Genomic DNA, 19,359 nt, shown 5'->3' with positions numbered 1-19,359 from the left:
CTAAAGACACAGAGATGGTTAAAGTGCAGAGAAATGTCTAAATTAAAGTGTTACCTACTCATTCCTCCATTCTCTGAGACCTAGACGAACAATTTATCCTTCTTGTGAATAATATAGTATTATTTGTTAGTTAATTATTCATCACCCATTGCCTCTTCGGTGCGGCCACATCCTGACACAGCAGCTCCAGCTTAATTCAGTAGTGCAAGTAGATTCTTGACCTTATTAAGATAGAAATCCCTGAGTTTTCCATGCTAGACTAATACATCACCCTCGATGTAAAGGTCAACTCTGCCTCAAATGCAACTAAAAGAAACTCTCGATTTTTAGGAAATTGTCTCTTGGAGGAATTGCATGTAAGTTCATGATGTCAGAAACAGAATATATAGACGTTTAACAGCACAGGCTCTTTACAAGAACTCACAAATAAAGACGTATAAGGCCGTATTTACTGTATATAAGTTAATTTAGGGAAGCCACACTATAAACCTTTGATCTCACAAAAAAAAAGATGAAATGTTTTTGTTGTTGCGCAAAGCATATTTTTCCATCAATATTAACGGGCGGGACTCACGCCGAGGAAATGCCTCGAAGGGTGAACTCGGCCTGTCACAGAGACTGAGGATGAAGCTGTGCTGTGAGGTCCGGTCAGCTGTGAGCGGGAGGTCGATCAGCGGTGACGCTGACAGCATCACCGTGGGACTGAAGAAGATGGAGGAGGTGGACGTCTGATACTGCAGTAATCCAGGATGGATGCAGACAGGGGTGGATTGCAGTGGACAGATGGGTTGTAGAGGTGCTGCAAGGGCCTTTTAATCATTTCACATCCCTTCCTTTGACCCAATAAAGTTTATTTGTCCTCTGTCATCAACTTTTCTTTGCGTCTCAATTGAAATTCACAGTTGAACAAAGTGGTGGACACAAACTTCTCTCTCTGTTTTGATGTTTTGTTGATGACTGATATGGATTTGCATGGCTTCTTATTTGTGATTCCACCTTTCTCATCTTTATGCATTAGCAGTTACAAGAGGATGCACCGGTGCAATTTGGGTAATGGACTTTTTATTATGCAAAGCAAGCAGCTGTTCAGTGGATGCCTCTCTATAAATATTTCTTACTCCTTGGTTCACAAATCACGCAGCTGTATTCACACATTATGGTAAAGAGTCCTTCTAGCTCGCATTGTTCTCCATATGTTTAACATCTTATCTCTGATTTGGACAATCTAGTTTGTTTTCCACGATTGTTTCATTTATCCAAAGACTTCTCACAGGACCTGATGTATGTTTGAAGAAGAGCATGCATTCCAGCCTGCAGTTGCAAGGTGTTTGCAGGTATACAGTGTGTCAACATTTCATTAATTATTAAGTGGTTATGAACGCTCACACTGTGTACTGATGCTCATCAACCTTGTGGGAACTTTGTTATTATTTCATGAGGCAGAAGACAGTAGCCTCCTGTAGTGATCACTGAGATCATGTTTTCTTTGTATTTGATGTACAATATCGCACCAGATGTACTTCACATGCTTCAAACTGTGCCTGTTTGGTGTGTTTCCATCCACCTGTTTTTATGCACATTTTCAATTTGAGTATTAAAAAACTGAGTGGAAATGCTAAAATTAGAAAAAATGAAAAACTCAAAATATCGCAAAAAAAGTTTTATGCTTGCCATAAATAAGAGCTATTCAAGTTTTTGCATACTGCAAAATGCGACCGGATGTAGTAGGACATCCTGGTATTTTTGGCATACTGCCTCTGACATGCTATGTATTGGGACATACTAAGTCTTTTTCTGGCACACTAAATAATATGGTACTTTGGGTATTGGAACGCACAGATGGTCCTGGGATTTGTCATAATCTTTTTCCTGTTTTATTTTGTAAGTTCACTTTCCCCATGTGTCTGCTTTGCTTCCTGGCTTTGTGTGTTTTCCCGCCTCTGTGATTGAGGCGGGAAAACTGATGATTTTCACCTGCTCCTCATCAGCCCTGCTGTCATCTGTCTGTCTACTGCAAAATGCGACTGGATGTAGTTGGACATCCTGATACTTTTGGCATACTACTTTGACATACTATGTATTGGGACATACTAACAGTGTGTTCCAATCCACATACTTCCAGAGGTACACTTCAATGTAGTGCACTGTGTGCACTCTGTACTTACTTGAGTAGTGCGTGAATTTCAACGGGGTATGGTCGTCTCAAATTGAATACTCTGCGCCGCACTTACCTGAAATGACGATCGCAACATTTCACTGCGGCTTTCTACCTGCCTAAATATCTTCTTCTTCCTCGGGGTTTCACGGCAGCTGGTATCCTTTGTGTTGAATTGCTGCTCCTTCAGGTTTTACCTGTCAACTACCCGCCAAAATATCTGCCTGCTTTGTTGATCAAGAATACACAGAAAACAAAAACAAGGTGGAAATAAACGTTTCCAACGTTGTCGCCTACGATGTGTCCTCCTGTCGGCTGAAAATGCACCAGGTATGTTTAAGTACTGTTTTATTCTGTTATCTACGTAGTCCATAGACATCTATAAGGCACGTTGTTCAGCACAGCAAAAGCTCCCGCTTCATCTGCCACCGTTTCCACATGTTTGAATAGTGGTTCCAGTCCCGCCCCTTCCGCTATACGTAGACAAGATGGCGATAATTGAGTGTGAAAAGTGTCCAGCGTTCCACACTCAACGATTTGACCGTTTTCAGTACAACATCTGGGTACTCCGAGTGAACTGCATTTTGCCATACTTCACAGTGTGAACGCAGTTATGCACTCAAAATAGCAAGTGTAAGTACGGAAGTGCGCAGATTGGAACACACTGTAAATCTTTTTCTGGCATACTAAATCAACAGACTGCTGGTCATACTGGACAACGCCAGCCATCCTCTGCACGCCATCATCACCAAACAGAGGAGCTCGTTTAGCGGCAGGCTGCTGGTCCCAAAGTAATCCACAGACAGACTCAGGAAATCCTTTGTCCCCCGAGCCATCAAACTGTCCAACACCTCTCTAGGGCGGGCGGGGGGGGGGACAAAGGAGGACGGTCTGCAGGACAGATAATAATGCACACAGTGCACTATCATAGACTAAGCTACTGGAGTTACCCTGCACTATACTCATTTTTAACAGTCTCTTCTGCACTATATTCACTTTTTTAATAGTCGTGTATCACAGCTGTTACCCTGCACTATATTCAGTTTGAACAGTTTTTCTTCATCTCCTTGTATTTTTATATCTGGTATAATTTTTTGTACTTTGCACTACTAACTTTTTTTACTGCCTTTTCACTAACATGTTTTGCACTATGGAACTGTGATGCTGGAAACTTGAATTTCCCTCGGGATCAATAAAGTTACTATCTATCTATCTATCTTATATGGTAGTATGGGTATTGGAACCCACAGCTAGTCTTCTTTAGTCGTCTTCTTCTGCAGTGGTATAATGACGACACCTAACTGGAGAATTAGCGCCACCTACTGTTTATCGCAAATATTGATATGAATATGGAAAAAATACATTTTCTTTTGCAGATTTGCAGAAAATGTGTTAAAAATGTAACTAGATTTGGTTGTAAACGTGGCTCATGAACATCGCAAAGGATGAGTCAGGGGTTACACAGCAATTAATAAGAGGTCTTCTTCCTTACATCATCCTCCTTTAAGCACATTAGTCCACCACCAGCAGCCTGACAGCCTTGTTAACAATCTGCCCCCTGGGACAATGGGACTGGAGTTGTGAATGGGGGGGTTGGTGGAAGGGTATGAGGGGGTGATGAGAGGGGCGGTTACAGCAATTCAGATGCAGCTCTCCAGCTCTCCGCAGAGAGAAGCGCACAGAGAGAAGTGCACAGAGAGGAGCGCAGAGCAGTCAGAGCGACAGCAGCGCTTCCTCTTATTCCCTCTAAACACACACAAACAACAGCGTCGCTTTCCTCACACACACTTTTACATACATCACTAAAGGAGTTTTGCAGATATCGAGGAGTCTTTAACAAGAAAACTGTGAAACTAAAAGACAGAATGGATGCTTCACAGCTGCTCTTTCTACTGCTGTTCTATGGACATCTGCCAAAAGTAAGTAGGCTGTCGTTTACTTTAACTATATATATATTTTTTTTATTTTAAAAGGTTTAAACTGTCTTTAATGGTCTGTGGTGAAGAGTCAGTTCAAGTCAAGGACTATTAGTTTTACATCAAAGTCATGCGTAAAACCTCCTTACAGCCAAATTTAGATGAGTTTGGAAGTCATGATTCAGCTTGTTGTATTATAGCCTACAGCTGTGTGTTTATTTATGAGCCACAATACATTTTGGTTGCTCCAAAATCTATCTATCTATCTATCTATCTATATCTATCTTTTTGCATTCACTGATACAATGTAAAAAATGTTTAGTCCCTTATTTATAGTGATATTGTCTGGCATTTTAACCTATTTTACAAGCCATTTAATTTATTTATTTATTATTATTATTTTTTTATTTATTTTGTTCGAGGATGTCTTCATGACAAATCAGAAACATATTTCATCCAAAAAAAAATCTGAATTGAAATTGTTAGATTAAGTGTGTTTTTTCTGTTCACATTGTCAGTAAATACCAGATCTGTTTCTGAGTTTAGACACTTTTACCTGTCTGAAGTCAATCCCTTTATATCAAAGAGTTTTATTTCCTGCTCATTTTGACAATTGAATGATTACTATAAATATCATTTTTATCGACAATCTGATAATTGGTTGATCAGAAGTCTTTTCAAATGGAAATAAGTATATTTATGTTACTGAAGGCAATACTGTTACTCATAAACAGGGTATACATTTGTACTCTCTCAGGGTTTAGATTACTGGAGGGAAAGCCTTTGAGTATTGCAATATGGTGATAAGTCACCTTTCAGTGCTTTGCTGCATGAGGGTTGTATGTGAATTAAATAAACAATCAATGAGTGACTTTGAACATGATAAGAAACCCTGTTGGCCTGCTCTAAATTGCTTTGGGGACTTCTGGTCTTTTCATCAGGCTTGTTAAAACCAAGTGTCATCTGCAGTTACGTCTTCTTTTCCAGAAATGTTTTTCTCCATTAGGGAACATCAGAAGCGCTCTGCTGCCGTTCCTCTCACTGCACACAGCTCCTGACAGGGACTTTACTTCTGCCTCTGATCTCTGACAGGTATCAGTGTCATTTCAGTGATCAGGAATGACAACGCTGTTTGTTTTAGAAATATGTGAAAGAAATGGAAAAGATGTCTGATTCTAAGATGCTTCTTTGGGTGGATCTCAGCATGGCTTCTTTCAATGCCTGACAATGAAGCTCTTTCCAGGCAGAATAGACTGTGAACATCCACAATGACTGTGTGAAAAAGTCTTCCTCCTCACTTCTGGTAACTCTCAGATGTCTGGCCCACCCCAAGGCTATAAAAGATCAACCACACACGTCATTTTCTTGACATATTTTAGTGGCTCTTATAATGTGGAAAACACTTTGCCCGTGTGCTCCTGGTGTTTCCAGTGCTTTCCATGATCCTCCTGCTTTACAATAACATAATCTGACATGTGTCATCAATATATCTAGTGAGGAAATGTGATGTCGAGGGGAGCTGCAGAAAGTCCCATAAGTGGTTAAAAAGTGCATGTTAGTGGCTGGATATCACCGTTAACTGCTTAACACGACGCAGATGGGAGAAGAGGAGATAGGAGAGGAGAATGGAGGGTGACTTCATCTTCCGACCTCTTTCCAAACATGAAACCAGCTGAAGAAACATTTTAAACAAATAATCATTCATACCTTGACTGACATTTAAAGGAAAAGACATTTTTAGAAATATTCTTATTCACATTTTTTTTTGCAGAGAGTTAGATGAGAAGATCAAAACCCCTCTCATATCCGTTAAATATATAATATGTATTTTAGGTAGCTCTTACCACGCTGATGTATGTTCAAGTGTTCATTTTTCTGATAAGTTTGGTTTTAATTAGATATTTGATGCTATAAAAAAGGGAGGTGGGGGTGTGTGATGTCATGATTGACAGCTGTGATTGACAGCTGTGATTGACAGCTGCTCTGATTGAAGGAGTCGTGGAGCCGGAGGCTCGGGAACTGTATGAGAGAGGAGATGTAACTTTAAGTTTCCATTACTGTCATGAGTCAATGTGTAATAGAACATTTGATTTTTGTACAGTGGGAGGAAGTGGAGACGCGTCATCCATCTATAGATACAGTCTGTGGTTCAGTCAGCTATACCTGGCAGTGAGGCCTAGGGGAGAACCGGTGTTATATTGAACTCTGTCCCGCCATCAAATAGTGTTTCCCTCTTGTTAAAATGACAGCGCCCCCCTCGGTTAGGGTTAGGGATAACAGGTTTAGGTAGGGAGAAACACATAGCGACAGAAAACCGTATTCGACACAACACCGGTACGAAAGTACTACTTGGTGTGAATATGTAGTAACAACTCTCTTCATAAGAACTAGTTTGTGTTTTGCAACCTGTTTTAATTTAGTAACGTGTGAATCTCCACTTAGTAAATTACACTTAGGCTGTAACAAGGCTTGAACTTACAAAGAGCTTTGTCACTAGATATTGGAGATCACAGTACATATCCCCGTCTGTCTGTTCACAGATTGAATATAATGTCTCAGCTTTATAGCAAAAAATTAATAAGTGCATTTCACAGAACTAAATCTTTAAGATATATGGAAGATAGGGGCGCGGCGGTAGCTCAGTCCATAAGGACTTGGCTTGGAAACCGGAGGGTCGACGTTCAAGTCCCCCCATAGACCAAGTACTGAGTGTGAACTGGTAGCTGGAGAGATGCCAGTTTGCCTCTTAGGCACTGCCGAGGTGCCCTTGAGCAAGGCACCAAACCCCCGATGCTCTGACATCTCTCTAAGTCCTGCATGTGTGTGTATTTTTGGCCTGTGTGTACTGTGTAAAATAACAGAGTGAAAAAATTGAATTTCCCCTCGGGGATTAATAAAGTGCCGTTCTTTCTTTCTTTCTTCTAAGATGCTATTATGCCGAGCAATTTGCTCAATATTTACTTGTATTTCCTTTTTTTTGTGATAAATTTTTTATTATAATTCAACACACTGGTATTTGCATGTTTGTTTGGCGTGAAAAATGTTTAATCTTTGAATCCAATGCACACAATGCACACAATGTTTACTGGCTAACGAGCCCCAAGTCAAACAACATGAGGCTGAAAACATGCATGATGTAGTAGGTAGATGTTGCTCTCCGGTGGAGTGTAGGATGGGGATAAACACATTACTCTGCATTGTGTGGCCACACACAGACACAAGCCTCTCCTTTCATTTTCCTGTCAGCCCTCCTCGTCTTTTATTTGATCGTTATCTTGTACTCAAACAAAGAAAGACTGGAAATGACAACAATCGCTAAAAACTTGACGCCTGGCCGCCCGTCATCGTGACGAGCTCTGTGTTAATAAACCATCAAAGCTGGCAGGTATTAATGTGATGTTTTGCTCATGGAGACACTCTGTTTGTGTGTGCGTCCCCGAGGCTTTGCAGAGACCCACTTATCATCTGCATAGTTTGGGATTGACGTTTTGATTCATTGCCCACTACAGCAATATTCATGGCTGTCCGATATTATAGGTAAGTTTTCAGCATCTCTAGCTGGCAGGCACTCCATATTTGTCATCAGCATTTTGAGCTCAAGCATAAATCACCAGGACAGACAGGTCGTCTCTTGTATCTTCATACATGAGGACAAGTACCCCACATTCAACCACTCCCGATTATTTTGTTATCATTGGTCTCCCTCTTTGTGTGTTCTGGCTCTATTCACAATATACAGGCTTTAGTATATATATGAACTAATAAACTATCTCCACGCAATGAAGAGAGCTTGATCCCAGCAGCCTACAGTACAAGTCCATGCACACATTCCTGTATCATGTCCATTTCCCCTCCCTGATGAGGGACTTTGTTCTAGTTTCTCTACTGTTTATGTAGCATTACTAGTTTTCGGGAAACTTTCAGGTTTGTTGCCACTGGTTCGCATTTCCCAAAACTCGGGAGAAACAAAAACAACACCCCACTTTCATATCAAATTAAACTATGAATCTTGGTTGTTAGAGTTTGGAGATTGCTCACAGTCTGTGCCTTGATTTGAAGATTTCTTCATTTAAGTGTTCCACTAGAGACACAAACAGCATGATTATTATATTTTGTATTCACAGCAGACATTTTGACTTGTAATAGGAAAAGCACAGGTGTTACCAGTGTAAGTAAAAGTACAAATACCACAGTCTATAGTCCATTACAAGTCCTGAATTCAGAATGTTAAGTAAAAGTACAGAAGTAGTCTATTATCAATCAAATGTACTTAAAGTATCAAAAGTAAAAGTACTCATTATGCAGAACGGCACTTTTTAAAGTGTTATATTCTTATATAATATTATATTATTCTGTTTTTAGCACTAACAACATTTTAATGTTGTAGTTCTTCAATTTGGAGTCAATTTATATACTACTGTTTAGATTAGTAGTACATTACCGCATAATATCACAAAAGCATATCATATGATTTTATGTAAAAAGTAACTAGTAGCTAAAATGTCAAATAAATGTAGTGGAGCGGAAAATGGAAATACATGAGGTCACCATTTCTGACGGCTGTTGTCAGAAAATATGACCCCACTGTACCTGAGGCGAAAAGCCTATGTGACAGAAAACACACAAAACTAAATCGTTAAAAAACAAATGTATCTTGATATTTTTTAATTTAAAGATATATCCACAAAACTCTCAAAGAAAAGCAAAAGATAGGTACAGCGGGGGTCACATTTTCTGACGACAGTCGTCAGAAATGGTGACCTTATGTGTTGCTGGCTCTCTGCGATCACAGCTTTTGGTGTAACACCGTCAGATATGATCACATCATTTTATTATGTTCTGTAACAAAATGAGCTACTGCAGTTTTTTACATGTGTGAAGAGTTAAGTGATATTTAATGCACAATAGTGGCACACAGTCCAATGCAACAAACATTTTGATTATTTTATATATGATTTTGCATACATCTGATATACAGTATATGTGTATTGTGATATATGCGGATATTCTTAATAGAGAAGTGATTTTCAAAAGAGAGGATTACAGTGCTGATGTTAAATCATATTGACCAGGTTGTACAGGTTGTAGGATATTATATTCTCTGCTTTAAGTTCACTGTGATCACAAGGTATTACTTTCCCCTCTGAGGGGCTTTTGGACTGAATCCTCTCTCTAGTGCTCCGTTGTTACGCTGCCCGATTGTCAATTTCATGCTAATCAAAACCAAGGTTACCAAAGGGTCTGACCAACATGAGATTTCCTCCTCGGTCCATGTTGCTCTGCACGGATAATGTGAGCAGATGATTCTCCTGCCTCCCGGCCAGCGCGGCTCCTGCTTCAGGATATGTTGGATTTTCTGCTGTAATCGGTTGCAGGCAAACGCTCCTGAGAGCAAAGTTCTGTGGATTGTGATAGTGTCAGGACGACCTCATCCACGGGGGGAGAAGAGTGAGCGAGGCAAAGTCTGAGGCTCAGAAATGATGTGTGGAGAAGTGATAACATCGAGGTATGGCAGCCTTTACCTTTACCTTGAGTCCCTATGTGTAGGATGTAAAGGTCCCCTCCAGACATGTTTTAGGAACATATCAAATACTCTGCTTATAACTTGTGTCTGATGAGGTTTTACACAAACATAAAGTTCAGTTACATAGTTAGAAATTACTAAAATTACATCTACTCCTCTGTCTTTAAATAATCTGGAATCGACGAATATGCCAATGCAAATATTTCAAAAGTTGGACACAAGATTTCTCCTACGTCACCGAGAAGTCCATTCTCAGTCTATGTGCATTTGAGGCGACGAAGGCCGCCTGTTGCATCGCCTCACGTCGCCTTTGTTTTGACCGACAAGTTGCACCCGAACACACCGCAAAGACTACAGCCGACGGCCAGACGTTCTGACGTGAAATGACCCGGAAGTATCTGAGTAGCAGCCATGATAAGAGCCGGTTAAATTCTCTAAATACAAAGGAAAGGCGCTTCAATGCTTCCTTTATTATCTCCTTTAACATAGGATACACTGAACCATCCTTTACGAAAGGAGAGGAGATAATGCCGCCCCACAATTCCTCCCCGCCACAACATTTAAAGCGCCGCAACATTTTGCCGTTCATCAAAACAAACAATGTGCTTATCATTGTCATACAGTCATATACTAATTAGGATTAATGTTGATAAATATGAGTGGGCTGTGACAACCATTTAGTTTTTTAATTATTTCTAACATGTAAAACAAAACAAGAATAACAAATAAAATAAACAGTAACCATATAGCAAACTGTCAAACAAATAATCAACATAAATAAATATTACATGTTCAAAAATAAGTAGGAAGAAGTACAGCCTACACACATGGTGCTATACCTCTTCTCCATAACTTGGACAATTAACTCAATATTTATCATATATATCCTTTTTTAATTTCAATTCCAACCTCGGTGAAGTAGTATTTTTCACCGGTTGTCCATGTTATGTAAAATAATACTTTATTATATGTTGATGTAAAGTGTTCCAGCAGCAGAAGGACCTGTGGTATCTCTCTTTCACACACCGCAGATGAAGCAGCCTGTCACTGAAAGACCTATTTCAGAACGCACGGCAGACCTGTGTCACTAACATCCACCGCTGTCGCATCATAATTACGGAGCCTATAGTGTATAAGTGCAGTCGGATTCTCTGAACACCGTGGTTGTCTTTTCCTCAGTCCTTCTGAATTCTCCTCCACATCTTTCCGTGACGTCATGAAGTTTGTCATCAAGGCCAAGGAAAAGTGGTTAGGAAAAGACATCAGGGCGTTGTTTTTTGACTTTTTGACTACAACCTTAGTATCAAACTCTGCATGTGTGCCACAATCTGCTTCTCCAAACTTGTCCATGGCCATTTTCTACCTGTCCACCTAATGCCCTTTGACTTCTCCACCCGCCCAAGAGACTCCAGCCACTCCCTCCACCCCGACACAATAAGCCCACCTCCTCATCTGTTCCCACTTTCCCTCATTAGCCTTTATACCTGACCTTCTCCACCCACCTGCTCACCTGCTTCCCATTTTCCCTAATCAGCCCAGTTGTACATATACTGGTTCATTTCCACTTGTGCTTGTCAGTATTTTGTCAAAGTTGCAGTGCTACATTGTTGTTTCATGCCTTGGTTTCCCGTCCACCCTTACCAGTACCTGTAGCTACCTGCATGTAAGCTGAATTCTTTAATATATCACTGAAAATCTTCATTTTTGCCCAGATTAGCTGCATTTGTGTCATTTTCTAAAATGATGATTAAATTCTCAGAAAAATCCCGTAGCTGCAAAATGTAGACTTCTTGTGCTTTTATCAGATTTGACCAGATTTGATGAATTAAAATAGAATAATTTGAAAGAAACCTATATTCTCCATCTCAGATGTCTGAATTGAGTGTCTGAAGAAGTGCTGCTTCATCTGCTCCTCGTAGAAATCCTGTTTTGTGTTGACGCGCTTATGTGCTCTTAAATGTTCCTGCAAAAATAGATATCACAAAGCACAGCGGGCGAGGTAGAGATGGTGTACTTACTCCTTGTTGTAAATGATGAACACCGCGTACTTCTGGGTTTATTCTGCCTCATTACATTGAGTCATTCCACTACTATGAATGCTCAACAAGGCTGTGAGAGAAACATTAAGAAGAAGAGCGTTGCCGTTGCCCTCGGAGGAGTCCCTTTTCATTAATGACTGTTTGTCTTATCGGAGGTCAGCAGTGTGTTACAGACAGTGTCAGGTGTACTGGGAGCTCAACCCTCGACTAAACAGGGCATTTGTGGATGATTGATGAGGATCATTACACTTTTGACTCATGAAACAGACATAAAACCATCTGTAAGGACCAATTAGCAGGACACAAGTTGTATAATTGTTAATATATTATGCACTTTGTGGCTGCTTCACTGTTTGCTCCGTGACCTTTACTGCTTTGAGTCTTGTGTAGCTTTGGTAGCAGGGTGAAGCTCCTCAACTCTCTCTCTCTCTTCATCTCCACTGACCTTCTCGAGCTCCTCGCTGCTCGTCTTACACATTTTCATTGACCCACCGGCTCTCCGCCGACGACTGTCAGCCCGCATTTTTCAGCCTTTTGTTGACACAGATGAACAATCGCAGTATATTACTCCGTGGCTGCCTTCTCCACTTCCTAATCCATTTCCATGATAGCATCTATTTGCCAGGCAAGAGGGATTTCAGGCATAGAGAACATTTCTGTGTATTATTAGCCAGTGGTTCGTTCCAACAGGAAAACATGGCTTGAAAGGCCATAGATACAGGAATGTGATAAAGGGAAATGTTAACTAAATATTTACTAGCACATATTCACTGGAAGGTAACCTGTCTGCTGGCCTGAGCTGAATATGAAGTATTTCAGTGTCTAATTGCAGTTTAATGGAAGCATGTTTGATTCTTGACATGTGCACTCTGCCTCCTCCACAGGTGCTGTCGGTGCAGATGTGTGACGTGGTGAACGAGATCGAGCTGGAGAGAGAGCGCTGTGAGAACAGCACCTTTGGGAACGTCACTTCAGGTAATTATCAAACGCATTTTCCTCTCTCTGTTTAGGGAGTGCAGGAGGCTATTTAGAGGAAATGGGAAACAGAATGAGTAAATAGTAGGGGAGGAAAGGTAATACAGTGTGGGAGTTTATACATAAAGCACCATTATAGCAGGCAGAAATACAGGACACATTAAATTTATGTTGACTTTACTGCAGACGACTCCTACAATTCACATTCAAGGTAAATAAACCGTATAGTAGTCAGAGTTGAAGGATGGTGTTTTCAACTATTCTCTTAGTTTTTGCACCATTTAGGGTGGAACAAATTATTCACTGTTATCAGATTGTGGGTGACCTCTGTTGCCATTCACTCATACACTATTCCCTTTAATAGACACGTACTCGTTTACTCTGTAGCAGAGGTTTTCAAACTGGAGGGAGAGACCTCTCGTGAGGCAAAGACACTGCGTGAGGTGAAAGGCAATAAGGTACATAAAAACCCTCACCGCCCGGTTGCCGCAATTTGCATCAATACGTGTACTCCTCGAGTCATACGTCAGTCAAATCTGAACACACAGACATGGTACGCATATTTTTGGATTCAGTGTTGACTTGCACTTTTGAAGGAAATCATTATCCCAGATGTCCGTCACAAATAAATGTCCACGACAAAAAAAATCATAGAAACAAGACGCTCCGAACTACACAGCTTAACTGAGAATCATCACGTGTTTTGTTTTCTTCAAGTAACCCAGTGTAAGTTGTCTCTACATGCATGAGTAAAAAGCTGCGGCTGTTTGATTCTGCAGCCAAACTAAAAGTTGGTGAAAGTTTAACTTTTAGCAGCGAAGTGCGCCCAGAGAATACAGGTACGCAGCCATTCAGTAAACAGATCCTGTCTCCTGTGACATGTTGACCTATATTACAAAGAATATCTTCCCGTCTGAAACACATGAACGCCTCCCAGTCACAGAGAAATGTAACTATAGCTGCCAGGTATGAATTCAAAGTAATAGCTAATTCTGCATACTTTTAATGGTTCCAGTTTGCCAAAATGTAAACAAATACAGACTCAGCAGCTAACTAACTGACTCCATGGCAACATTATACTTTTATATTACCTAAAGCATGCTATATTCCTTCACTATGTATATTCTGTATCTCTATTTATTGTTTTTATAATTTTTTGTACACCTGTACCTCTCCTGCGCTTTGCTGCTTTGACACCTGACTTTCCCCTCGGGGATTAATAAAGGTTCATCTTATCTTATCTTATCTTATTACTATCAATAATGTAGACATTAGAGCGGACAGGGGGTGTTGGAGTGCAACAAATTGAGATATCGGACACATCATCATCACTGGCAGGCGGAGTGTCGCACAACTGTAATATTCACATCCATAAAATGTGTCGCATTGCATTATGGGATTAATTGGAGGTCTAATCAGGCAGAATAATTAAAAACACCTGTGTGAGTGTGGAGAGCTGTTATAGCCAGTGAGGGAAGGACTTTTGTCACGCTGAACATAACATTGTAAGGTTAAAGGACAAAAATAACCCTGAATGAAGTTATGATTGGATTTTTTGATAACATCGTTGTCGGTCATGGTGATTGAAGTGAGAGTTGAACACCCACTGTGGCTTTAGGAGTAAGTGGATGTACAAGAGTCCGACCTCTACTCTGCATAGTGCATTAAGTGAATGTACAGGAACAGCTCTCCTCCTTATCTCTGCAATGACCCTCATTTCTCTTCTTACTTCCCTATCTGCTTCCTCAACAGGAAGGTAGTGCAAGCGACTCTCACAGGTCACATCCCTAATAAATGAATTAGCAGCGTGTGCATTTGTGAGAAACCATACATCCTTGCCTGCGGTTATGCAACGTATTAAATATAGAGATTCATGTCCAACTATTCCTTTGCTTCCTTGAAACAGAACAGGCATAGAAATTAATATTTCTTGACAGCTTGTGTGTAGCACTACACAAACACACACACACACACACAGATCGTTGTACAAACGAAGCTGTCAGACAGAAATTGTTTCTGACTGTGCTTCCATTCAGTTTTTCAACCTCAAAAATCAATCCGTCTCAGAAACGGTGCATCGCTTGTGTTTTTGTTATTTCAAGCTGTGCACGGTGCTGTGACTGTAATTTCAAATATAGAAAAGATTTCAAAGAACGTGAAAATGGTGTGATTGTACAATTAGGCACAAAAGAACCTGTACTCCTATTAATGTACGACATGTTTGTTCATGTCTCAGTAGACGCCATGTCCGAGGAGACGGAACAATAGCGGTTGTGCAGGTTTCACTCTTTAGGGAAGGACTTTCTCATGATGGACATGATGTCCTTGAAAGAAGTGATGATGGGATTTTTTAGGTCATGAAAATATGTCGAGCAGAATCCAAAGGAAGTGAGATTGAGAATAAAGGGGACCAAAAGCTTTACCAAAATAAGATTAAAGACTGACTTCTAGGGCTTGCCACCGCGCAGTCAATGATTAATTTTGGTTTTAATCAACTAAGATTTCTTTCATCGATTTGTTGTTTTTTATGCTTTTTTTGTCATGCTGAATGTCTCATTTCCAAGAAACTTATAAGCACATCTCTGGTAAACACAAGATTTAAAGTGATGCTTTTGTGTGATTCTTTGTGGAGAAACTCTTTTACAGATCTGTTGATTAAATCAACTTATCGATTCGTCGAAATTCTTTGGTAAAGGACAGCCCTAGTAACTAGACAGACACCAGTTGTCTCAGCTAATAAAATCTGCCTTTTTTAAGCAGAATTGAATGTACAGAAAAATACACAGCAGTCACAAAAAAGTAATAGTTCCTTTAAAGTGCAGTATATTTTGGAGCTTGTTAGATATGAGTGCCTAAATGTAATTGGATTTAAAGTAGATGGATATAAACCTGAGATATGTGTTAAAATCTTGTGCAAAAGAAATTTTGCACCAAATTTATAACATAAACCAACATATCTATTATCTTCTTTCTGTCTCTGAATGAAAACTGAAAAAACGGCTGCTGTTTGTGTCATGTTAAGCACATGATTTAAGCATGTACTGTATGTGTTAGTCTGTCCCAGTATGAGTGATGTCATTTTAACGGTGTTGTCTCCTCCTGGCAGGCTGCCAAGGCATGTGGGATATCATCGCCTGTTGGCCTTCAGCCAGAGTCGGAGAGGTGGTTACAATAACCTGCCCCACTTACTTCAGTTACTTCAGCGACGAGCACAAAGGTAAACACGTCTTCCTTCACTTAATGTAAATACGTCTCTGTTATATGTTTAGTTTCTACTGGAGAAATGTTCAGTAGTAAAATATCACTTCAAACTTTTCAGCTTGAGAACAAGAAAATGACAATAATCTTAATGTAAATATCTGTAATTGACCCCTTCGCTTAGTTCCGCCCCTCGAACGCAGACTGGCCAATCATAGTGTAGCATCGGCCAGCTCTGACCAGCGTCCGACAACTAGACTCATGCAGTCGTTTCAGATTTTCTTCATTTTCTTCAGTAATTTATTTTGAGGCAAACAAGCCTTTAGGTGCCAAAACTGAATCGTGTGCTCTCATTTTGCCATTAGCTCAGGCCTGGTCAACACAGTTATATATTTTCATTAATTTTCTTTCTTGAAGTGTATTTGCATACAGCCAAGCCTTTGGGGTAGATACCGAAAATTTAATGTGTTGCTTGTATGCAAATGGACATTTTAAAGTCATCAAACTGGTGGGTTTTCCATCACCTCCTGTGGACATTAAAAATGATTAGAAACCCTGCAGAAAGCCCAGGGCGAACCAAACTATATTAACTCATGAAGAGCAGAATTACATCGTCGGTATTTACAAAAAATAATCTGTAAAATTTCAGAACTTTTTGCATCAATTCAAAGAGCGAGGAGAATAGGCCGCTTTTTTATCTTCTCTAAACAGCAGAGCCTTACCGTCAATGCTCTGGAAAAAAAATATACATAATAGCGTTGACCTTATGAACTAGTGGTGCTTTGAAGAAAATGTTGTTTCAGACAGATATTAGGAGTTCTCCAGCTACCTCAAATCCAGGATAACAGTTAATCCAGGTTACTGTAACAGCATGTTTACGTGAGCCAGGTTTAAAAATGTAAACTCAGTCACAGATTACAGCCGGGGTCTAAGAAAACAAGGAGGAATCCAGCTCATGAAACCTTTATTTTGAAACAAGCACAGGCAGAGTGGGGGGAGGAAGAGAGATGATTCACTAACCTGAGATAAGGAAGAGAAACTTTAGAAAATAGTGTTTTGCTGAATCACCTTTTGTCTCTCGACAACCTTCCTCTTCTTCCTGCCCCGTTTTAGATTACCCAGAATCTTTTAATCATGTTAATGGTTCTACTCAAAAGCTCCAGACCTCAAATTTGTCTTTTTGCAATCTCGTCTTTTTTGCATTTCTACCACTTGCATCCCTTTCTATCAAAATCTTGCGTCCTTGTTTGTCGCTCTCCACTCCTCCACTGTCTGCAAACTCTCAAAGACTTTTAAAGTTGCTCCCAATAACTATCAAAACTTTTTGCTCCCGCAGCAACCCGACTCAACAAACTTTTTTTCAATCTTGACTCTTGAGCCTTGTCCCCATCGATCTGTTTAAATGAATCACGTAATGCTGCACGGCTCTCTATAGGCAGGGTAGAAACAGTTAGTGATGTCACAGCAGATGATGTCTTCAAAACGTACTTGTACGATTGTATTTTTGACATTGGTAGTGATGTATACTTCGTGTTCAAGTGTTGTGAGATCACGGTTACTGATACGCTGCCTTCTGGTCATTCCTTTGTATTAATGGTGATTCCTCTTTTTCTGCATTTCAACATCCTTTTAGGGATAAGAAGTAGGCAGACAAAATTTAAAAGTAATTGCCATCACCACTCGTGAACTGAATACCACATTAGTGCAACATTCAACACCACACAACCCTTTTTAACCTTGTATATGTTGGTATGATTGGCATTGAAGTGGTCTAAGTCGTGCACTGTTGCCAGGTGACGGCCAAATAAAAAAGATCTTCCCTCTTGTTTCCTTTTCAAGAATGAATCCATTCACTACAAATTTGAAGGTCATGTTAAGGAGCTATATCTTCCATGGGCTCTGACAAATGGTAGCATAACTGGTGTACTTATGAGGTTATGAATACTCAGTCAGTGGGCCATTCAAATGGACTCTCAACGTGGTAAACAGGATGCCACTTAAAGGGATTGTTCGGGTGTTTTGAAGTGGGGTTGTTTGTATGAGGTACTTATCCATAGTCAGTGTATTACAGTCAGTGTGGACGGGGCCGGCGGAAAAACGTGTTTAGCCACCTAAAAGAAAGCCCACCTAAAAAAATCAATATCAGTTTAAGTGTGCGCTATATTTAGAATATTTTCACAGTTTTACCTCGCCGTCAGACAGCCCTTTCTGATGGGGAACTGAAGCTGTTGTATCCATCTATGCTCTCGCCAAAGCCACCAGACTCCATTGGAAAAACCTGTAATTTTAACTTGCAGAGCATGTTGGTTGCTGGTCTACCACTGCCTTGACCGGTTGGTTAGTTTGTGCTATTGTGTGACTTTGGTGAATTAAAACTAACCAAAGTCACACAATAACACAAACAAACTAATCAGTAAAGGCAGCGGTAGACCAGCAACGAACGTGTCTTTTGAGAGGTAAAATTGCTGTTTCTTTTAATGGAGCCTGGTTTCTTTGGGCGAGAGCATAGATAACGGCTTCAGTTCCCGTTTGGAAACATAGACTGTTATAGCTGTCTCATGGTAAGGTAAAGTGGTGAAAATGTTCTAAATATAGCCTACACTTAAACTGATATTGATTTTTTTAAGTGGGCCTTTCTTTTAGGAGGCTTGAATAGGCTCTGCTGCCGGCCCCGTCCACAGCAGTACATTGCTTTGGTTCCAAACGGTAACTCCTGTCTGTTTCTCCAAACTGGGAACATACCGACCGTCATCTACTGTAGGTAATACACTGACTATGGATAAGTACCTCATACAACCCCACTTCAAAACACCCAAACTATCCCTTTAAGGAACTATATCTTCAATGGGTTCTGACAAATGGCAGCACAACTTGTGAACTCGGGGCTGTCGGAAATTTCTACTTGAGGTCATGAATACTCCGTCAATGGGCCGTTCAAATGGACTCTCAACACGGTAAACAGGACGCCACTTAAAGGCACCATTATGCAAAATCAGTCATGACTTCTTCATCCCTCCCTGGTAATACTCTCTACTTGTGAGGTCCCTCCAGGTCTCATCCTCATTTGCATCCTCTTCTCCATCTACTGAATTTCTACCAAGAATTTGTTTTCTCACTTTTTTCCACACAGTTTTGGCACCTATTAAATAAAGAAAAGATAAACTGTGTTAATTAGTGCTCTTAGGCAGATTTGTTTACCTTTGGATAGAGTCAGGCTTGCAGTTTCCCTGTGCTTCCAGCTGGATGTAGCCTCATATTTAGTGTACAGACATGAGAGCAGTTTTTATCTTCTCATCTGAGTCTCAGCAAGAAAGCAAATGAGAGTTTTTCCCAAGATGGGAAACTTCACCTTTAAGCGTATATTTTGACCTCTCTCTGGTGAATTGCAGTATGTTTTAGCTGTTTTTTAAAGACCTTTTATGCCCCTATTTGACCTCCAGACCTCTCATTCCCTCCATCATCAGACACCTGGCTGTTTTCACTCATTGTCCAATCTCAAGGGCTGACCATATTTACAACCTTGTGGCTGCTACACTCTGAAACAGACCTCCG

At 40.3% G+C, this 19,359-nt stretch overlaps 1 protein-coding gene across 3 annotated transcripts in view; it reads left to right on the top strand.

Moving 5' to 3' along the window:
* The first annotated feature begins 3,856 nt into the window (after positions 1–3,856).
* vipr1b (vasoactive intestinal peptide receptor 1b) overlaps positions 3,857–19,359 on the top strand; it is a 50,491-nt gene continuing 34,988 nt past the window's right edge. Inside the window, exons 1-3 of one of the 3 annotated variants that reach the window (XM_037757231.1) lie at positions 3,857–4,074; positions 12,519–12,609; positions 15,716–15,826. In XM_037757231.1, coding sequence (XP_037613159.1) covers positions 4,021–4,074; positions 12,519–12,609; positions 15,716–15,826 — 256 coding nt within the window. In that variant the 5' untranslated portion in view covers positions 3,857–4,020. Of the gene's footprint in view, positions 4,075–11,108; positions 11,259–12,518; positions 12,610–15,715; positions 15,827–19,359 lie in introns of those variants that run through there. The other 2 variants (XM_037757230.1, XM_037757232.1) reach the window with 2 other exon arrangements.

Source organism: Sebastes umbrosus, chromosome 21 (genome assembly GCF_015220745.1).
Source record: "Sebastes umbrosus isolate fSebUmb1 chromosome 21, fSebUmb1.pri, whole genome shotgun sequence".
Lineage (NCBI taxonomy): Eukaryota > Metazoa > Chordata > Actinopteri > Perciformes > Sebastidae > Sebastes > Sebastes umbrosus.
Note: the sequence above shows the minus strand (reverse complement) of the source record. Positions and strands in the feature narration are given on the sequence as shown.